We start from the raw sequence: 21,849 nt of genomic DNA on the forward strand, positions 1-21,849 counted from the left end.
ATATGTTATTCATTATAAAATAAATAGAGTAAAACTAGCATTAAATGTATTTACCAATTACAGAAATTCAACTGTATTTAAATATATTAAGATCTATATAAAATTATGGTTTGGTGAGGAAATCTGTATTTTGTATTAATTTGAAATATTTCCACTTGGCGCTGCTTACGCTCTCGTGGCATCTTTACTGCCTAGGAGTTGTCTGTATTCTTGATTTTAAATGAGTTATTGCCTTTTTAGAAGTGTTCATCGCGTGGTTTACGTGTTGTAAAAACTGAATCAGTGATAATGGGTGGTGAAGAAGGTCTAGGAGTGACTACGGGTCAACCAAACCTTTATAAACAGGATCTTTCGAAGCTAGTGAGTAATAAGTACGCCGATGTGCCGTCATAATGTGACAAGCTTTTGTGAAGTTTCATATAACCTCAATTCATGCTGTTAGCATACTGTAATACTTCCCGCTTATGTTAAGTTGAATGAAAATTTTTACCAATAAACTTTTTGTTTCAACAATAGTTAATGACATCTGTATTCGACTCATGTTACTTTGTCACATAAGTTTATATATCTTTATTTATTACTGAATTATGTTCTGATATTCATATCAATAAAGTTAATATACACAACTTTGTTACTTATATATCTTTATTTTGTAAAAATTGATGTTTGTATTGTATGTTAGTTTTCATTTGGTTGATGCCCTTTTATGTATAGAATATACATAGAATATTTACAATTTTATATAAACACATTTTTGTAAGTTTATTTAATGTTAAATTGTAATAATGTTTAAAATCAGAAATCAATGATGAATCAAAATAATCAGTGTTCAAACTTCTGTTTAAGCAGTTTTAAGGAGAAATATACATACATTAATAATTGATATAAAATGCCTTATAATATTTTTTATTTTCAATTTTCAATTCCCTTTTAAATAAATGTTTACATTACAAATACCTTATTACCTTAAAATTTAAGTTTATGAAACTCTTATTACTTAGGATGTTAGCAAATTAACTGCATTATCCCGTGAGGTCATCAGTAGACAAGCAACAATTAATATTGGTAAATATAATTTGTTTTTTCTTTTTAGGATATAAAAAATATGTTAGATGATATAAATATTAATGTATATATAAAATTTTGTACAGGTACCATTGGTCATGTAGCACATGGAAAGTCTACAATTGTAAAAGCCATATCAGGAGTACAGACTGTTCGCTTTAAAAATGAATTAGAAAGGAATATTACCATTAAGCTTGGTAAGCGAATTACTCTTTAACAACTTATCATTCACAATACTCTTTAAAAATTTATTAAGTTGATTGTTTTCAATTTGCATGCAACTATAACTATATAAGAGTAGAACTATTTTAAAAAATGTTCTTTTAGAACATTTTCTTAGAAACAAAGAATTAATCAATATTTTAGCATATAATTGTTATGATTATGTTAATATTGCAACAAGCTTTATTTTATATTGTTTTATGTATTCAATGATGTTATACTTTTACTACATTTTTGAAGAAGAAATTTAAAAAATTGTGTTTATCATCTGCTACATAGATGGCGCTAGACGCAAAAAATTGTCGCCATTTTATGAAAGACTCATTTCGGAATCGCGCTATCGAAAATTAGTTTGCAACTAATGTATTGGAAACTTTTTAGCTGTTTATTCGTTATAGTATGTATTAATTTAGTATGTTCACTATGTTTCTTTAATTTAAAGTAACAATAATAGTGTAGTTCTGTTATTTTTTTAAATTATTCCGTTATTTAAATTGATGCAATACGTAATTATTTAAACGGTTCAAAGCATTGTGTATCCTAGTAATAATTTTAAAGTACACAATAGTTGTTACATATTAATACATAAAAAGATTATTTCATTCTTAATGTGACGTTAAATCTGTCAAATCTTGGTTAAAGTGAGGTTAAATTCATGGAATAATAATGCATACTAAAATATTAATATAATTATCAGTGCTTATTTTACAGTAAAGGTTTTATGTTTAATTTCATGTATAAGTGATTTTTATGCATCTATAATTCACGATCTTACTTCATTATTATAATAAATTTAATATGCATCAATTGATATATCTCAAACATTTTAAGATAAGTAGTTACATAAAATTGAAAGATTAAAATAATTTTGATTAAAGCATACCTTAATAAGCTGGTTCATAATGTTATAAATGTAGTGGAAACAGAGATTGTTATTAATGTGATTTAACTTCAAATATGAAAAGTATGAAATAAGTAATAGTGTATGCAAATATATTTTTCACATAAAATAATGTAAAATATCATTTTAAATGTATATTTTGTTTATTGAAATCTTAAAGATGATACATCATTTCAATGTATTGAATAATATTAAAACAAAATATGTAATATTTTAGTCTTCACCCAAATAAAAATAAGAAAATGAAAAGAAGCCACAGATTGTCATACATAATAAGAAAAAGTTTCCTAATAATATTGAGGTAAATAAGAAACAAAACAAAGTTTATAATTATAGTGCGCTATGTTAGTATAACAATATTTATCAAAAAATTGTATAAAAAGTTAAATACATAGAAACAATGATGTAATTAAAGATATAAAAATTTAAGCTAAAATGTAAAAGTTCTGCTATATGCAAGTATAAAATTAGCATTAAGGTGTGCTTTAATCAATCAGTTTAAATGAATCTCTAAGGTTCAACCAATGTTATTTCATTCATTCTATATTGTATGGACTAAATATGAACTTAATTCTGAACTAAATATTTATTGAAAATTTGAAGCAGTAATCTATAACTTTGTAGAACATATTTTTGTATATGTGTGGCACCTTTCTTTGCACAAACATACTATGAATCATATCAATTTTCTTATAATAGCACTAAACATCTTGCTTAATAAATGAAAGTGAAGAATGAAGAGGATTCGAGGGATTCTCAATGTACAAGGTTGTGCATTAATGCTAAAAGAAAGGGGAGGAATGATAATACAAGTTAAACGAAATATGGAAAAATGTGACTGAAGAGAATGACATCCTTTAAATGTTTGGCATTACAGACACTCGTGCAGAGGACAGTACCAGAGGGGAACAAGAAGAAAATCTTGGCAACATGAACGAAATGTCTTCTACACAAGAAAAAAGACCAGCCTCTCCAGGATATGTTCATCCATCTGCCAAACATCGGAAACTCAATGAGAAATTTGTTTTCTCTGAAGGAGATAGTTATAATGATGCTGAATCAACACGCACCAACTCAAGCAATTCTGACTTATTAAATACAAATAATGTTCACAATAGAATTAGCAGAAGAAGAAGAAGAAGTTTGTATCATTCCAAAAGTCAAAAGTGTAGCATAGAAAATATAAGACTGAACAAATCAGATAATAATGCTGATATTGAACAGTATCAAATAAAGTACAATTTAGGAAATATTAAATTGAAGGAGCTTAGAGTTATATTGAAGGATATAAAATATGATAATAAACGAGGCATGGAAACATTACTGTCAGGGTCTAATTTTTGGGAAGTAGAAAAGATTCTTGCAAAGAAAGAGGAAAAAGATGTGCCATTATATTTAATTAAATGGAAGAACTGGGATTCACAGTATAATACCTGGGAACCAGTATCAAATTTAACAAATTGTCCGGATATATTAGAAAAATTTGAGACGGATAGATTAAAGTTACTCGATGCTTTTAAGAAGAAAATAAATTTTTATCCGAACAATCGGGATATCGAAGAGTACTTTAATCAAATTAAGTATAATGGAGAAACACTACAGTCAATCTCAACAGAAACAAATACAGTGTTTGCTCGCATACGAAGCTTCATGAAGCAAAAGCATGTTAAAAATAGTAAATCTGAGAGGGCTGTTAAATATGATCTTCTTCATATGTTGCTTATTGTTTCAAGAGAGAAACAGTTAAAATCTTTGAAAGACTGGGAAAATGAAATGAATACTATCACCAAAGGTAAACCATTAATACTAGTGGAGAATATGGTAGACTTGGAGGGAGCACCTCAGGACTTTTACTATATAGAAGAGTACTTACCCGGTAATGGGGTTATAATACCTAATGATCCACCTATTGGTTGTGAATGCAATACTTGTAATTCTAAGACAGAATGTTGCTTCAGTCAGGACAGTAGAAATTGTCCATATACTACGGGATGTAAGATTCGAGTACCGCCTGGAACACCAATATATGAATGCAATAAACGGTGTACTTGCGATATGGACTGCATTAATCGAGTGGTGCAACGTGGTAGCGACATGAAACTCTGCATTTTCAGAACTGCCAATGGACGAGGTTGGGGTGTGAAGACCTTACAACCGATTAAAAAAGGGATTTTTGTCACAGAATATGTCGGTGAAGTAATCACAAATGAGGAAGCTGACCAACGTGGTAAAGAATACGATGCCGCTGGTAGAACGTATCTCTTTGATCTTGATTATAACGAGACTGAAGAAGCGTGTCCCTACACTGTCGATGCTGCCGTGTATGGTAACATTTCACATTTCATTAATCACTCTTGTGATCCAAATCTGGCAGTCTATGGTGTTTGGATCAATTGTCTTGATCCTAATCTTCCCAAGCTTGCTTTGTTTGCAACGAGAGACATTAAAAGAAATGAGGAAATCACCTTCGATTACATGTATCAATCCTCGAAAAATAGCGAGAATTCTATAAAGCAAGATGTATCTTTGAAAAAGCATGTAAATACTTACGTTAACACAGATTTTGAAAAGGAGTTTGAATTACGTCCAGAGACGCCTGAATCTGACTTGTCGAATAATAAAACTTTGTGCAAATGCGGTGCCCAAAATTGTAGACGATATTTGTTTTAATATTGTTTAGTCACAAGTTCATCTTGTTAGTATTTAAACAAAGTTGTGTAAACATTCAGTGTTATTTGTTTCGATGATGATACGAGAGGTTACCTATAAAGGGTTAAGCAGTATATTACCAGAATGGAATTGAACAGTAATAGCTTTCGTGTATATAACTGCTTCTTCATTCATTCTGTGATCAAACAGCAGATTGTACAATTACGAAATGCAAGCAAATTAAGATATTTAAAAAATTTCTAATCGAAATAATTTTTTTTATAATTCAATATGTATTTGTTTGAAACAATTATAGATAATTTATACTACATGTTTATGGTATATGTTTCACGGTTAATATATTCTTTTTTTTTTTTAATTGTTCAATCAAAAATGACACGCTTTATGGTCGAATATAGTTGACGTATATTTAACACCGCGATATGTTCACTCGCTTCATCGTAAAATGTTTTACAGCTGAATGTGTTCACATAGGAAAATTCTACTGTTTATGTTGATGAATAATTATGTAGTGATGGCTTAAAGACAAACAATTATTTTTGTTAAATGTATGTAATGTTACCAATTAGAGCAACTTGAAGTGGCATAGCAACGAATTACATTTGTATGTTCATGTTTATACCATTTTTTAGATACTTAGGCATAGAACTTTTAAAAGTTCTTTGTTAATATCATCATCATTATCATCATTGTTATTATTATTATTTTTATTATTACCAATGGTCGTAATTATTATCATTATAATTATTCTTTTCTATCAATCTTTCTGTCAAAAGTTTATTTGTCACATACTTTGTACTTGGTTTATAGTATTTCCATAAAATGCACGTAGTGAATATGTTTAGCATTCATATTGTTTCTGTGAAACTAATATCATTTTGTTACATATTACATTTCATATTTTTAGTTCATATAATTTCGTACGATTGCATTATAAAGTGTTCGTGGCAAATAAATTTTAGGCAAAATGTGTTAGAACATTGTGTGGATATTTTAATTAATATTACTAAGAACACTTTTGAAATCATTTTAATATTAATAAAATTCCAATGTTTCACATTAGCATCTAAATATGTACACAAATCTCCACGCAATACAATGCTAAACAACACATCATTCATACATGTAAAAACTATGGATGTCAAACATATTAACGACACAAATATTAATTTTTTAATAAATGACTTAAATTTAAAAAAAAATGTTTAAAAAGTGACCCTTAAAAATTATATATTTTTCTACGAGTAATAAGTAGATGTATTGTACTATAAATTCAACAGTATTTCACATTATGAAAAAAGTTCAGTAAATGTCGTTGAATTACTTATGTGTATATGTAGAATAAACATGTGTTCTTTTTGCACATAAGCAATGCATAAACAAATAAATGTATATTATTATACCAGCAGCTGATGTATTCTTTTATATTGTATAAATAGTACTTTAAGTTTCATCTAGTCATTGACAAAGGAAAGGATTTGTTAGAATGAAATTGGGGAAAATAACATCATGAATATTTTTGAATTGGTTCGTTTCAGGATACGCGAACGCAAAGATATATAAATGTGATAACGAGAAATGTCCAAGACCAGGATGTTACATATCCGGAGGATCGAGTAAAGACGATTCGTTTCCTTGTTTACGTCCAGTTTGCCCAGGACGATTTCAACTTGTACGTCATGTGTCCTTTGTCGATTGTCCAGGACACGATATTCTCATGGCAACTATGCTGAACGGTGCAGCTGTCATGGACGCAGCTTTACTTTTAATTGGTACATAGTTAAGATACTCCTCTTAATGTCTTGCTTCTTGTACCGGTACATTTCAAGTTATAAATTAAATAAGAATAATTTTTATTATATGAAGAAAATGAAGATACATATTGCAAGGATATTACTAGTTATATTATCAAATTGGGGATGACAATTTTTTGTGATGCTAAATTCCGTTTATAGCTGGCAATGAATCGTGTCCTCAGCCTCAAACATCAGAACACTTGGCTGCCATTGAAATTATGAAACTGAAGCATATTGTAATTTTACAAAATAAAATAGATCTGGTGAAAGAAGCTCAAGCAAAGGAGCAATATGAACAAATATTGAAATTTGTACAAGGTACTTTTTAATCTTAATAATAATTTTATGAATTATATTTTCCATTATGCGTGTTCTTTCTTTAATTAGGTACAGTAGCTGAAGGAGCTCCTGTAATACCAATTTCTGCACAATTGAAGTATAACATCGAAGTTTTATGCGAGTATATTACAAAGAAAATTCCGGTACCTTTAAGAGATTTTACTTCGGAACCGAGGTTAATTGTAATTCGATCGTTTGACGTGAATAAGCCTGGTTGTGAAGTAGATGATCTGAAAGGAGGTGTTGCCGGAGGAAGTATTTTAAGAGGAGTATTAAAAGTACATTGAAAATATGATTTTGTAGTTATTTTTGTTATGTAGACATTATTTAACATATGCATTATTTCTTAGGTGGGTATGGAAATTGAAGTTCGTCCTGGTTTGGTATCTAAAGACAGTGAAGGAAAATTGACTTGTCGACCTATATTCTCACGGATAGTATCGTTATTTGCTGAACAAAATGAACTTCAGTTTGCTGTTCCTGGTGGTCTTATTGGTAAGATTAAATTGTATACAAGAATGCATATAAAGAAAAATAGTTATAAAAATAAAAAGAATATGGTAATATTTGACAAAAATAAATTTTAAGGTGTTGGAACAAAGATTGAACCAACATTATGCCGAGCGGATCGTTTAGTGGGTCAAATTTTGGGAGCTGTAGGAGCTCTACCAAAAATATTTATTGAACTTGAAATATCGTATTATCTCCTTAAACGATTATTAGGAGTGAGAACAGAGGGTGATAAGAAAGGAGCGAGGGTAAATATATTATATGAAAATGTTATGGTAAAATATATTTTTCTGTTATAATTATGAAATATTGTGTAATAATAGGTACCAAAATTAACAAGAAACGAAGTGTTATTAGTAAATATTGGATCATTAAGTACTGGAGGTCGTGTATTAGCTACTCGTGCCGATTTAGCTAAAATCAGTTTGACGAATCCCGTATGTACAGAAATTGAAGAGAAGATTGCGTTATCGCGTCGTATTGAGAAACACTGGCGTTTGATCGGTTGGGGTCAGATTTGCGGTGGACAAACTATAGAACCAGTCATAGACCGAAAGTGATTTCACAAATATTACGGAAATACGAAATTTTAATATAAGAAACAAATTGAAAATAATTTCTACAACACGAAACGTTGCTTGAAATGTTTATAATAAAGTATGAAATACACATCACTTGTGTATACTATTTAATATACCTTTCCTAAAATTCTTACACCATTTTTTTTTCTTTTATACAAAAATAAATGGAAAAAATTAAATATCATTATTCAATTAAATATTGCATATGGAAATATTTTATTTTAATTATGCTAAATTAGGTATAGATATAAATCCTGGTTGAATATATGAAATTGACATTGAAACACATGCCAATAATATTGGCGAATTGTCTGCATCCTGCAGCAAACGGTGCAATTCAATTGGTTGTATAAATGTATCATCTTGTCTGAAATAATAGATGAAAGAATCTCTCAAGAATCATCATTAAACTGTATACAAGAAATATGATTAACAAAAACTAATTACCTTACTACGACTACTCGGTAAAATGGAAGACCAGGATTTGCTTTCCTATAATTTTGTGTATTGGAATAAATATTGTACGATATTTTGTATTTATTTTTTTTTCTTCTTACAATTTTCTCAGGTGCAGATTTAATTATTTTAAGCTTACTAAAAACTTCCTCAAGACTATTTGCATTCTTTGGCCCGATAAGAGGACTCCGTAATTGTCTAACTACTTGAACTTCATTAGAGTCTTCAATCTCCTCTTTTTCTGTATCTTCATCATCGATAGTGATTGTTTTTTCTTCGCGCCATTTAGTCTTTAATTCTACCCATGATGATGCTCCTGGTAATACTTTAAATGAAGATTGATATACTTCATCGTTATGATTTGGTAATATATTTGTAATTCTATGGTGATTTCGTGGCCAATACCTTGGGCGAGGATCTGGGAGTAACACGTTTCTAGCTACACTACAATGTATCGATGTATTTTCTATTATTCTGTGATGATATAATTTTCGTACTGATAAGGAATTCTGATGAAAATTATGATAAACTTGGTTTCGAGTAAAACAATGCCTGATTGTGTTATTACTTATATTTGGTACTGATAAATTGTTTGTTTGTACTGACATGAATCTGTTTTGGTGAGCAGCAGTACTATGATTACCAACACCAACAAATATATTTTGAAACATAGTATTTCTATGGTGCCAGTATAGATTTTGACTATATGTATATGGCAACCTATTATTATATACATAATTAGGACCAAAATTTGCATGTTGTCCATGCTGCATGGGAAAATAATCTTGCATGAGAGCATTGTGCACATTCGTTGCTGAAGTTTGATTCAACGGAACAATATTTGTATTTCTTCTAGTATTGTTACCCGTAATAGTATTATTACACTGACTTTGATTCGAATTATTATTTGAATGTTCTAAATTTTGACCCGATCGTAATCTTTTATCTGCTTGTTGTAAATTTCTTAATTTTACACTTTCATAATGGTAAATAGTTTTATGAGGCTTTATACTATGTGGTATGTGCCCTCTTGAAATGTTTATTGTAATTGTGGATTGAAATGCAATATTTGGAATTAAGTTTAGTAAATCCAACCGTGACATTGGTTTCGGTACCTCTTGAATTTCATCATCCGAAAGTTCTATGACCTAATGAAAGAAAAATTATAAAAATTTTCTTGATATTAATATTTCAATATTGTAAATATAACTATTGCAACTATTATTATACTGTACCTCATGTTTTGATTTCTTAACTTGTAAATTTTCTTTAAGTGGTAAAGAAGATTTATGTTTTCTTGAAGAAGATTCAGAATTTTTAATGCTAGAATCCAAACTTTCAGTAGGTGATGATATTTTATCTGTCCTTTTAGGCAATAATTTAACATTTCGTTGTATGCGCGATGCTCGCCAATTTGCTGATGTATTATTTCCTTTGGTAGAATCATTTATATGGTCTGTGACAATTTTAATAGTACCTAATAGAGTTTCTTCTGATATAATTTCTACTCCAGAATTTCGTTTCTTTTTATTTTCATTTGCATTCATAGTTTGCAAATTGATATCTGATTCTTTTTTATTTTCCATATTGTCTTTACATTCAGTATTTTTAGATTGAGCTTCAATATTTTCTACTGCACAGAGAAGATCATCTACAACTTTATTTACATCTTTTGGTATATCTTTGTGTTCTGTCACGTCATGACAAATTTCTATGGGAGAATTACTAATATCTCTATCAATTCTTTCTGAAGGACTATCAGATTTTTTACCATGTGCATTTTTACAATCATTATTTTGTTGTTGCATATCAGTCATCCAAAGACCATTTTCAGGCTCAACAATAACTTTACGTTTTATGTTACTACTTTCATCACCTTTTGTGCTTCTTTCGGTATTGTAAATAAAACGCTGTATACGATAACCATACCGTACTAATTGGCTGTAGACCCTATATTCCTCTAATGTACATTCAACATTATCAATTAAAAGTTCATAAGCTTGCTGGATAGACAATGGTACATCATTCCATGTAAGTTCCAAACAATTCTAAAACAAAGTAATGTTTTACTTATTCTCTACTGTTTTAGAAAACAATTTCTTTAAATATGTTTTTGTCATGTGATAACATACAGCTTCTAGAAGAAACAATGCTTCTTCTGGTATTAAATACAAGGCACCATCTTTTTCCAAACCAAAACTACTCCAATCTTGACCAGAGTATTTTTTTACTTTAGCCCTTTTCTGTGCAGGCAACCATTCTGCACTAGCTAATTGAGATATTCGATCTACTCTTTCTATGGCTATTAGATTTTTCCTAGTCATAATACCTTTCTCAATTTGCATATTTTGTAACCAAGAATTATTTGGTTCAAACTGTTTCATTCCAGTCTTTGGAAGAGTTTTAGCTGATGTTTCATATTCATCCCAAGCATTATATTTCAAACCTTTGTTTTCTAATAATTCTTCTGCCCTAGAAAATATCAATTTTTTAAAAATTTTGTACTAGTTTTCCATAAATGACAGTAGTTACATATCAAATATTCATATTTTTAAAGAAACTTACGTTAACATATTACTGGGAAGTTTTTCAGTTTCCTCTGCCATGTTTTTGCTTTGTTTCTGCATACTTTTAAACTATATTTTGATCTAATTATCCATTTTATGGGTAAAATCTATTATAGTTCATTACCTGTAATGTTAGAAATATATTAAAATACTTGTAAACATTTTTAAGCTTATGTGCATAATTTCAAATGCAACAAATATAAAATTTTACAAGCAATACAAACATTATTATTTAATATTGATTATCATTGTAAATTTTAGCTGTACTTTAGACTTAGAAGTAAAAAAGTGTACAACGAAACTTAAAATATGCCGGTAAGAAACATTAAATAAAAACAAATAGCCATATAAAAAGTTAAGTTCGTACGTTCGTATGGTACTAAATGAAAATATGTACATACATTGTTAGAATAATTTTTTAATCACATTTCATTTGTTCTCTTATAAAGTATTTGTGTGAGGTTAAAAACAGATACATATATACATACATACGTGCTGACATGTAGCAAGTAAATAAAAAACCTGTCTCTCATGTTACGAGACGAGTATATCATTGTGTCATCGTTATTACGAAATCATTTAAATTTTAGTTTCATTATTTTTTATCCATTAATCTGTTCGTCTTCATTTTTCTTTAAATACGGAATTAGGTTTGAATTACATAGCTAGTTTACGTTCATTACGCCTTTTAAGGCATAGTTATCTTACTTTTAATCCTCTCTTACTATTGGGTAAACGTAGGTGATTGAATGGAACTATCCAATTAACATACAGCATCTGAGAGTTACATTTGGAAATAAAAAGTTTTTATATATTATAGTGTAGCAATCAATTTTAAGTGATATACAAACTATAATTGCTGCATATAACAGAACTGAAACGTCAATAGTTTGAAGCAATGCAGAGTATATTCTTGTGGAATTGCATAAATTGCATTTTTGCGCACTATCGATGGTAAGTGTAGTCAATTCACATGGTTCGCCCACTCGTTGTTAATGTGATAATGTGAGAGTAAATAATCGTGCGAATATGTACATAAAAATGTGTTTATATTAGTTATCAAGTTGAGACAAGATACTCTGACACGTACAAATGATTGTAATTCATTACACGATCTTTTTGGGCGTTACAAAACAGTGCCTTATCATGCGACGTAAGAAGCATTGATATCTTCAATTATGATCGTGTTATCGTGCTATTTTTCCGGATTTCATTGGTGACTAACTGTCAACTGTCAGTTCTAAATCGCATAAAGATATTTTTTTGTTTATTTCTCTTTAATATTGCGTTAGAACACTTGATTATTATTGTTTCCTTTAACAAAATGGGAATTAATTATTATATTCATAGTTAAGTAAAGTAAAATTATATTAATATTAAATAGTTCGGACTGAATTTATTTACTGTGTACATTTAAAACCAAAGAATGATTAAACATATTCAGTGCAATAAATAAAATTTTGTTTATAAAAATGTTGATTAATTTTGTAAAAAACATATATTTGATACATATATTATTACTTTAGACAATTAGAAAGATGCTATGGCGTCCTCAGGATCACATAATGGGGATGCAGATACCGAAAGTGAAAAGTTTGAAGGTTCAAGAATTGATCGACATGGTTTCCTTCAAGATTCCAATTGTAGCTCTGACAGGTAATAATTTCATGTATTAATATTTATGTGAAATAGCCTTGGCAAACAAGGAATACCACCAGAGGTAATGCTACGAAGGGAGCGGAAATGGATACAGATGTTAAACAATTGGAGCTATTTTATGAATACTAATTATCGTAAAGTCAGGGAAAGATGTCGAAAAGGCATTCCACCTTCTGTAAGGCTTCGAGCATGGTTAAATCTATGTGGAGGACAATTATTAATGGACACAAATCCAAATTTATTTGAAGAGTTGGTAGAAAGATCTGGTGATCCAAAGTATATAGATGATATTAAAAAGGACCTTCATCGGCAATTTCCTCACCATATAATGTTTATTGGGGAAGCCCCTGGACAGGAAGAACTATTTAAAGTATTGAAGGCATACTCTATTTTAAATAGTAAAGTTGGTTATTGTCAAGCTCAAGCACCTATTGCAGCATTTTTGCTGATGCACATGCCAGCAGTACAAGCATTTTGGTGCCTTGTTGCAATATGTGACAAATATCTGATTGGTTATTATAGTCAAGGAATGGAAACATTATTACGTGATGGGGATATTCTGTTTGCTCTTCTCAAAAGAGTATCTCCTGTTGCTTACAAACATCTGGTTGGTCTTAGTTTATTTTTTCATATGCATTTGGCAATGAAAATAGGTGCATCTATTCTCATTAATTTTTTTTTTAGAAAAAACAAAAAATGGAACCAATTTTATATATGACTGAATGGTTCTTGTGTGTTTATACGCGAACACTGCCATGGGAAAGTATTCTACGAGTGTGGGATATGTTTCTTTGTGAAGGTGTCAAAATTATCTTTAAAGTTGGGCTAGTTTTATTAAAAGGTAGCTTGGGTCGCACATCTCTTATTAAACGTTGTCCAACAGTTTATGAAACGCTTCAAGTATTAAGAAATCCTCCACAACACATTATGGAAGAAGAAACTTTAGTTTATCAGGTAGAATATTTCACCGTCAAGTTGAACATTACACGTCTCATTAAATAAACACAATATTGTAGATCCGAAAATTGAATTTAACGGAAGAAGATTTTGAATATGAGCACCAACGTCAAGTATTAAAACGGAAAGCAGCCGAGCAAGCATCTCTTTCCACTGCCAATCGGACAGACTGATGAAAAAAAAAAAAAATAAAAAAATAGATAGCATGTAAAACGAGTAATGAGCTTACAGGTATTACTCCAAAGTGTGCCTTCCTTTATATTCTTCATATTGTACAGATTGTAAGATTTATATAGCTCTACTTTTACAAAGCATAGAAGTACATATAGTGACGTTTAAAAGGTACCTAACTTCTTTATTACAAATCTAGGTATATCTTGAATGTAATCACACGCGCATACATTCCCAAAAATAGATCACATAAAGTAACTTATCCGTATTTTCTCTACCATATTAGGATTATGAGGATGCACAATACTTGTAGATGTTCATAGTACCGTTTGATGTTGTATTATTTCGAGCATATCTCTAGTTATATAACTTCATACAATTTTATTGAATATTTATGTACAAAAAAAAAGGATTGTAAAAGATTACATTTTTTAAGAATAAAGTTTAGAATATTATATAATGTTATCGAATAAGAATTGTTTTGTTTAGCTCAATGTTGTTTTTGTTAAAAAATTTATCTAACTCATGACAAATGATGTAATTAAATACATGTTACGAATATATTTTGTCAGTTCATTTACTCTTCATTATTCGCCTTCTATGATCGTTTTCTTTATTATCACCACGTTACATTGTAAAATTTACCTAGCCATATGTGTGTTAAACTACCTGACAGAATCCACGGGATAATCCTTAAATTTCTCTATAATGTTATAACGTTCGATGGCGTTTGTAACGATGTTTGATATATAAAAGAAATCATCTTGAATGCTTCGCGCGTGCAGTATATCGAGTTGAGTGAGCTTTGGCAAGAATAGAACACTCATCATGAATACGATCGCCATGGTGACGAAAGTGCTTATGGCTACAAAGAGAGGATTCGATAACTGTGTTTGCGTAGTTTGTGCAGCTCCCGTATTGTCAAATGCAGGTGCGGGCTATAAAGAACGACAAAAATGTGATATTGAGAAAATTAAAACAGTAATAACATATATATTTTTCATTTAAATTAGATGAATTTTTTCACGTCCAAAATTGAAACGTTTGAAAAATAAACGAAGGGCGTTTACTTACAATTGTTTTATAACCGTGATTTTTCTTAAACTCTGACATGAAGGTTTTTAGCGGGAAAAAGTAATATTGATAGAGAGGCTGCTTAACCGGAAACTCCACGTGAGTCTGCGTAACCTGTGGCAGTTCACCGGAAGAGAGTGCATTTGTTAAAGAGGATAAACTCATCGTCGATCCTTTTTCTAATGCACTTTTATACATAGCCGCCAGTTCTGGCCGTGTAAATCCAAGTATTTCCGGTTCCCGTACTTTAGTGACAGCAGGAACATGAGGCTGAAAAATTAATTCAATGATTATAATATTTTATATCACTTTTTTTCTTTTTAAATAAAAAGAAATTTAATTTCACCTGATAATAGTGGGAAAAATTGTCAAAATCGGTTGAGTGTAGATCAAGCTTCTTGTTAGGTAAAACGTTGTAATGCTGAAAGCTCTGGTTCTGATATTTTTGCGCGTTCTGTCGCGTGTTCATACTGATCCTCTGTACCCCATAATTCTGTCGATATTTATTCGCGTGAGCGACATTTTTATAATCCTTATTCGACGACAATCGGTCATATGAATTGATAGGGGGAGGTACATTGAATTCTTGAAGCTGGAACATCACCTTCTGAAGATACTCTCCGCTCGATTCACCGTTCGTTTTTACATATCCAATAGGATTGAAAAATACGAAAGCGAGATAAATGAATATCATTTTCTCTTTCGTAATCATCATGTAGAATTCCTGATTTTTCTTTCTTTATCCAATGAGAAACTTTTCTTCCTGGTAATAATTTCCCTGCATCTTCATTGCGGTGTACTTTCAAATGGCAGTGAAATTGAAATATACATGAATGTGCATTTTTACCGTTACAACATTCGTTTTACGATTTATAACGATGTTACACTTGTTGCTGTTGCAATCTTAATTTTCTGCTCGAAGAATTATATCGTGTATCGTTGTACCTTATTACAATTCTTCCACCAGCAATTAAGAACCGGCGACGCGTTGCTCTCTCTCTTTTTTTCCATCGAATTAACGATGGCACAATGATTTATTCCTCGTTTAATCCTTTTTGCTCTCTACTTGCTTGTAATACAAATTAGTGCGTCATACATGTGAACACTTGCGGCCAGCATGTTCGCAATTGTACTAACAGGGATGGACTGCACGAGTATCCACGGCTAACGCGTTCCCCACCAAGTATTCAAGGAATTCTCTTGCTTGTATGTTCGTGCAAGGACATTCATTTAAGAAATTCACAAACTTGCTGTATGTTAAGTATACTTCCTAAGGATAATATTCTTTTTCTTTCCCACGAATTTCCTGCTTTCGTGGCATTGTCCCAGAAACGAAACTCTGTATCTCTGCAACTTTATTTTATATCATAAAATGTTTTTTAAAAAATATAATAAAAGGATACGATTTTATTACGAACCACCTGACGTTACTTTCATCGATAATTTCTTAATTATTACGGTGGACAATTTAAAAGTAAAAAAGAAAAAAATCTATTTCGATAGTTCCGTTACGAATCCGACTTTTTTCATCGGGGTAAATAATTCCATGGACACGCGATTGGAGAATATAACGGATGTTCTCGAAACGACGTCCATATTCAACAAACACCGGATAATCAAGTTTTCGGATACGTAACACTTTGGAGACTTGAACGCGTGGCTGCGCGACGGCTCGTTTCGTATTTCTATCGTACGCAAAAGTTGAACGTTACCGGCGATTATTACGCGATTCGTAAGAAAAATGGGAACAGTACAGTAAACCAGTCCAGCGAAAACACGCGGTGATATTAGATACAGCGAGGACTTCGAAACTTTTGCTTTTCGATGAAGATCGGTGGAATGACATTCGAAGTACCTAAATGAAGTTTAAACAAAGATGAATTATTAGGGGACAATTTCTTCGAGTATTGTTCATTTCGTACTAGAAACCTGATTTCCTTCTGTTCCGTCAACCACGTCGCATTGTTTCATTCCGCTGCTCCATTGTTTAAAGGAAGCTTGTCTGGTAAATGTAGATGTAAGCACGAATGTTACGCTTTTATCATTCTTCAGGCGCAGCAATGATGTCCAGCTTAATTACGAAGTAATTGCTACAACGGAAGTAATTTTGTACTTTGTAAAATTTTTCATTTTGCTATTTGATTTATTTTGTAGAAATCTAATTTATCAGTTTATTTTATCAAGTAATACCATAGTGTTTGTGTTGAATAATAATATTCATTCGTAAGGATTAATTGTTGTGCAAATGGCAGTATGTTCTCGGTGGACGATGGCATGCTCGAGGAATTGCGGTTCACTGAATGGATCTGCAAGGAGCCGTTAGTTGACAACCCGCGATTTCCTTTAATTATCTTCGTCCAATGAAATTACCCTGCCATTATTCCTCGTCCACATCACAATATCTGTCACGCTCACATTTTTCACGCTATTCTAGAGAACATGTGCATTTTACCATAAAACGTAACAATTTTTCATAATTTTATCGATAATTTTATTCATAACTTAAAGCCTCCTTAACGGTGCGTCGACCTGTAAAGACGAAAATGAGTAGTTCCACGACTAGGTTAATAAATAATTATCCAGTATAATGGACGGGTAACTAATATTTATTCGAACTATTAGAATATCTTGCTAATTTCTTAAACGATTCGTAAATCAATGTTAAGTAGGATTTTCTTTATGTAAAAATATTGGTCAAAAGAGATATAGCTTCTAAAGTACGTTAGGCGAACATTAAAAGAATGTACCGTAACCTTTCGTGCTTGGATATGATAATAAAGGGGAGAGGGGGGAGAAAACTAAAATTGCTTGTATGGCTCGTTATTGTGTCGTGTATTTCCTTTCACATCGAGTGCACCGTTACCGATATCGCTTTACAATTTTTTTTCTTTTCATACAAAAAGATGATTCGATGATCAGCGCCGCTATATCATTTTTTGTCATTCGTCAATCGTCCTCAGGCAAGATCAACGAACGATCAATTGTCGTTACACGTATTTCATATATATAATATATATCTTTATCTTTAGCATAACCTCCCTTTCTTTTAAAGTGAATATCATACAAAATCTAAAGCTATACGTAATTTAAACTTTAATTCCTCATTATATACGAACATAACATAGTAATACAATACGCGGTGGCATTTCGTCTTTTATTCCCCCTCTTATACTGTTCAATTTACAAAAGAAAAGAAAAAAATTCTAACCTGTCGTGGGTCAACGAATTGGATTGGAGACGGCGGTGGTAGGCCCTCTGTTTTTAGAGCATTTTGCATTATTATCCTTTTTTTATTTTATTTTTCCTTTTTCGAAACATAGAAGGCGTGGAAACCGTTTTCAGATTTCACGTGTCCTAGACGGAATACCGATTATCGATTTCAATAATCGCCGCTTAATCGATTTGAACTTTGTCGCGCATATCGTTTTCCGGGTGTGTGTGCGCGCGCAGTTATTACAGTTACTATCGCATGCACCCATTTCCGGTCGATCAGCACCGTTCGACGTCGGACGTGACATTTAAAGGGTCGAGTATTATTGATCGTGATGTTCGACGAAAACTCAACCGGCAGTTAATTAAAAACATACCTTAAGAAGATACACTGTATATACAGAACAAAGAAAGAACACCGTTTATAACAGCATTAGTGCCTAAGACAATTTTAAAAGCGACGCCCGATAAAATCTACGGTCTTTCTCTCGGAATCACGGTGTACCGATTTTACCCGCGAAACACTACCCTTCGAAAACATCCTGTTCAGACATGTTGGCGCGCTAAATTCGAATCGCAGAGATTAGATATTAACAATTAATTTGTATCAGTTCCTTGAACATTGGTTTCTGAGCATTCTTTGTGCGATGGGTACGAAATTTCGTTAAAAATAGGCCGAGATACATTTTTTTCCCTCTTTCGTCTCTACACTTATCGTGTACGTTGAGTATTGTTACACGGAAGATGGGAAACACACCCTACAGATAGTGTTCGGTTCTACGTAATCGCTCATTCGAGACAAATCATTCGTAAAGGGGCGCACTTATAAAAATGTACATTACAGATTGCTCTAAGGAGAAATCGCTAATTGTGTAGATAAACGTAAATGTATACACGTTATAGAGAGTGTACTAAAAGTAAAATGACAATTCATAGCACAACTTTACACATACAGTACCAACGAAACTTACGTATTTTGTACAATGGCAGCATACGATATTTATAACGAATGTCGTAATGTATACTTATCGTCGATATATTCAGAACTTTCTATTTGATTCAATACAATCGTCGTAATAAATAAAAATTATAAGGTTCGATACAAGCTACGCGCTGAAAAGAGGCAAAAAAAGAAATTAGGTTAACAAGTCTATACAAAGGTATCACTAATAATTAGATTATGATAAAGTATTTTATTGCTATGCTTTACGGAATAAGCAACCTCGTTAAAAACTTGATGCAAATTCGCAACGATAATAGAATTAATTATAAAGAATACTTTTGGTAATACTTTTCTGTAGTATTCCTCTAGCGTAGTGCCGACTTCGTGACAAGGAAAAATAATTCGAAACGTAAAACGAGGTAACGTATACATAGGGTGACCTATTTCGATCCATAAACGGATGTTACTTTGAAAAGATCCATTAGCTCGATATGCTTCAGTTGAAATATCCCATATATTAAAAAATTTCAGACTCCTGATCGTCTGTCTTTTTGCTTCGAGTATTATACGGTTTAAAAAAAAAAAAAATCACTACATAACTCATAATGCTAGCAGCTATGTACAATAAAAGAGTAATACATCGTATCTCGATCGCTAATTGTAGAGTATCTTTCCATAAATTATTTTTTAATGCAAACAAATTAGACAAGATTCGACGCCTCATATTTCGACTGATGTTATCTATGTTCAATGATCATAAAAACTCAACCTTCTATTAGGTACGATCGATGCGTTGTTTCGTAACATCGAGTGTGTCCACGAAACATGCAATATTTCAATTGCCCGATTATTTTTACCTTAATATTTAGATGAGTCAGTAAAAAGTGTTTAAAAAATCCAAGTATATCCTTATCAAATGTAAATGTTCTCGGAAATTCATTGAGAAATTAGATAAAGGTAAATCGAAATTATAAGTTATAAAAGTACAAGATTGGTTCTATAAAAACTGGTCTCTATTGCCAGTTGTACAAAAAGGATCATGGTTCATCACATTTTAAACTCATCAGTCGCATAGAATATCACAGGAACGTTAGTAGGTGCCATTGAATTCATGTATATCAGACAGATAGTACATTGCTTGTGTACGCGTTAAGAGAATATATATAGAGAACAACGAGAAAAGAATCTTAAGATCATTTTGTTTCAATTTAGAGCTCAAAGTCTTTGTCATTAAGGCAATACTTTACATATACTGTACATTCAGAAAATTGCCTGAACATACTAAGCGATAGATATAAAGCACAATGAAAAATGAAGTATAAGCATATAAAATGCCCTTGACAATTGCCTTACTCTGTATTCTGTATCATTGCAAATTTCATTTTATTTATCAAAATTGTAAAAAAGTCTTTGCTGCAAGCACTTTGACTTCCAAGCAAAATAGAATACCATTTGAGTGATGCACTGGCACATACATTGAAGTTTGTTTTCTATTATGCTTAGCTGAAGTCTTTCTTTTCTTCTTTTCAAGTGCAATAAGTTTGTGCTGCTACAATTGACATTTGCATTAATCATCATATAATAAAGAAAAATAAAGAGAGAGAAAATTACAGATTTCTTTGTTGAATCAAAGGCATTTCTTTTAAAAGTGGTAAATTTCTTCTGTAAACAAATTTATTTCAATTTCAATGTCTTATAATTATTTGTCAAATGCAGCACAATCATATTCACAACATATACTTCACTGCTATGGCAATAGCACAATTTACAAAGTTCTATGCTAGCTCATTCAAATACTATTACTTAACACTGTTATCTCTCTTTCAGACATTAGGGCAAATTTAGCATGAATGGCATCTTTAACGTGTAGGTGATACATGCTTCGTCAATCACTTTTCTCTGGGCATAGAAGAGTATTTAGTACATATTCTACTTGAACTATTATCCACGAAAAAGACCGCCGTCTCCTATTCTATTTTTCACGTATCGCCTAATCATACAACAAACGTCACGCACACGTACTTATGGGGCACGCTACATAATTATTCGCACTACATGTTCCTAGCCAGTTACATAGAGCCATTTACCTCAAGATGAATTAAAGTTAATTTCAGCTTAAACAATCTCTTCAATTTCAATTGGATTTATTAAAAAAACCAAAAACAAGACTATTGTACCAATACAGCCTGATGTAATTAATAATGTGCATCATTGCTATGTTTCAGTTTTCAGAGGAAGTGGCAAACTGTGAAACCTGCCATTAACTTTAACTTATATCTGAGGTATCTTTACATTGTTATAATAGCATGCTTGTATTGTTTCAATGCAAACTTTACAAAATAAGAAGTTAAAATAGTGGAATATTCTTATTTTTTTTCTTTTTCATTGGACCATATCAAAATCTTTGTTATGATAAAAATAAAAAGTATAGATTAATTTACAACAATGCTTTTAATTCTTCTAATTCATACACTGGCTGTAAAAATGTCGATGTTTCTTTATACACATACTATGAGATGAAAATACGCAACAAGAACGGTATGTGTAATTAATTACAAAATTTTCATCCCAATTTTGCAATTGCACATTGTACTAAAATACCTGCAATAATTATATTTATCGTTCTATGATACGCATTTTCGCGTGGATGTAAAGTATGTTTCAGCTTCATACGGTAAAATGTTTAAAACGATCGTTAATTCTGCGCAGAATTCTTCTTAAATAATAT

The 21,849-nt window shown here is 31.2% G+C and overlaps 4 protein-coding genes across 7 annotated transcripts; 2 read left to right on the forward strand and 2 right to left on the reverse strand.

The window, feature by feature from the left end:
- The first annotated feature begins 235 nt into the window (after positions 1 to 235).
- On the forward strand, positions 236 to 8,183 carry LOC108576419 (eukaryotic translation initiation factor 2 subunit 3, Y-linked-like). Of its 2 annotated transcripts, XM_017939411.1 has the most exons (9): positions 236 to 360; positions 1,002 to 1,065; positions 1,152 to 1,262; positions 6,397 to 6,630; positions 6,814 to 6,972; positions 7,042 to 7,271; positions 7,344 to 7,488; positions 7,582 to 7,751; positions 7,827 to 8,183. In XM_017939411.1, the coding sequence occupies exons 1-9, from the start codon at positions 289 to 291 to the stop codon at positions 8,061 to 8,063; spliced, it is 1,422 nt and encodes a 473-aa protein (XP_017794900.1). In that variant the 5' UTR covers positions 236 to 288; the 3' UTR covers positions 8,064 to 8,183. The 2 variants fall into 2 exon arrangements, with proteins under 2 accessions (XP_017794900.1, XP_017794899.1); XM_017939410.1 differs by lacking the exons at positions 6,397 to 6,630; positions 6,814 to 6,972; positions 7,042 to 7,271; ... (1 more) ...; positions 7,582 to 7,751; positions 7,827 to 8,183 and adding an exon at positions 3,066 to 4,858.
- A 126-nt stretch (positions 8,184 to 8,309) lies between these two features.
- LOC108576418 lies at positions 8,310 to 11,716 on the reverse strand. Its single transcript, XM_017939409.1, has 6 exons — positions 11,600 to 11,716; positions 11,106 to 11,231; positions 10,673 to 11,012; positions 9,776 to 10,588; positions 8,532 to 9,688; positions 8,310 to 8,451 (listed from the first exon to the last, which is right to left on the reverse strand). Exons 2-6 carry the CDS (start codon positions 11,165 to 11,167, stop codon positions 8,310 to 8,312), a joined length of 2,514 nt encoding a protein of 837 aa, XP_017794898.1. The 5' UTR covers positions 11,168 to 11,231; positions 11,600 to 11,716.
- Positions 11,717 to 11,979: 263 nt separating this feature from the next.
- On the forward strand, positions 11,980 to 14,115 carry LOC108576424 (TBC1 domain family member 10A). 3 transcript variants are annotated; one of them, XM_017939415.1, is made up of 5 exons: positions 11,980 to 12,260; positions 12,634 to 12,763; positions 12,800 to 13,373; positions 13,451 to 13,720; positions 13,783 to 14,115. In XM_017939415.1, exons 2-5 carry the CDS (start codon positions 12,651 to 12,653, stop codon positions 13,894 to 13,896), a joined length of 1,071 nt encoding a protein of 356 aa, XP_017794904.1. In that variant the 5' UTR covers positions 11,980 to 12,260; positions 12,634 to 12,650; the 3' UTR covers positions 13,897 to 14,115. The 3 variants fall into 3 exon arrangements, with proteins under 3 accessions (XP_017794904.1, XP_017794906.1, XP_017794905.1); XM_017939417.1 differs by having other exon boundaries at positions 11,980 to 12,061; XM_017939416.1 differs by lacking the exon at positions 11,980 to 12,260 and adding an exon at positions 12,404 to 12,456.
- A 444-nt stretch (positions 14,116 to 14,559) lies between these two features.
- On the reverse strand, positions 14,560 to 15,680 carry LOC108576427. The gene is made up of 3 exons (XM_017939422.1): positions 15,315 to 15,680; positions 14,969 to 15,238; positions 14,560 to 14,832 (listed from the first exon to the last, which is right to left on the reverse strand). The coding sequence occupies exons 1-3, from the start codon at positions 15,678 to 15,680 to the stop codon at positions 14,560 to 14,562; spliced, it is 909 nt and encodes a 302-aa protein (XP_017794911.1).
- Between the last annotated feature and the right edge of the window lie 6,169 nt (positions 15,681 to 21,849).

Source organism: Habropoda laboriosa, unplaced genomic scaffold (genome assembly GCF_001263275.1).
Source record: "Habropoda laboriosa isolate 0110345459 unplaced genomic scaffold, ASM126327v1 scaffold291, whole genome shotgun sequence".
In the NCBI taxonomy this organism is placed as follows: Eukaryota; Metazoa; Arthropoda; class Insecta; order Hymenoptera; family Apidae; genus Habropoda; species Habropoda laboriosa.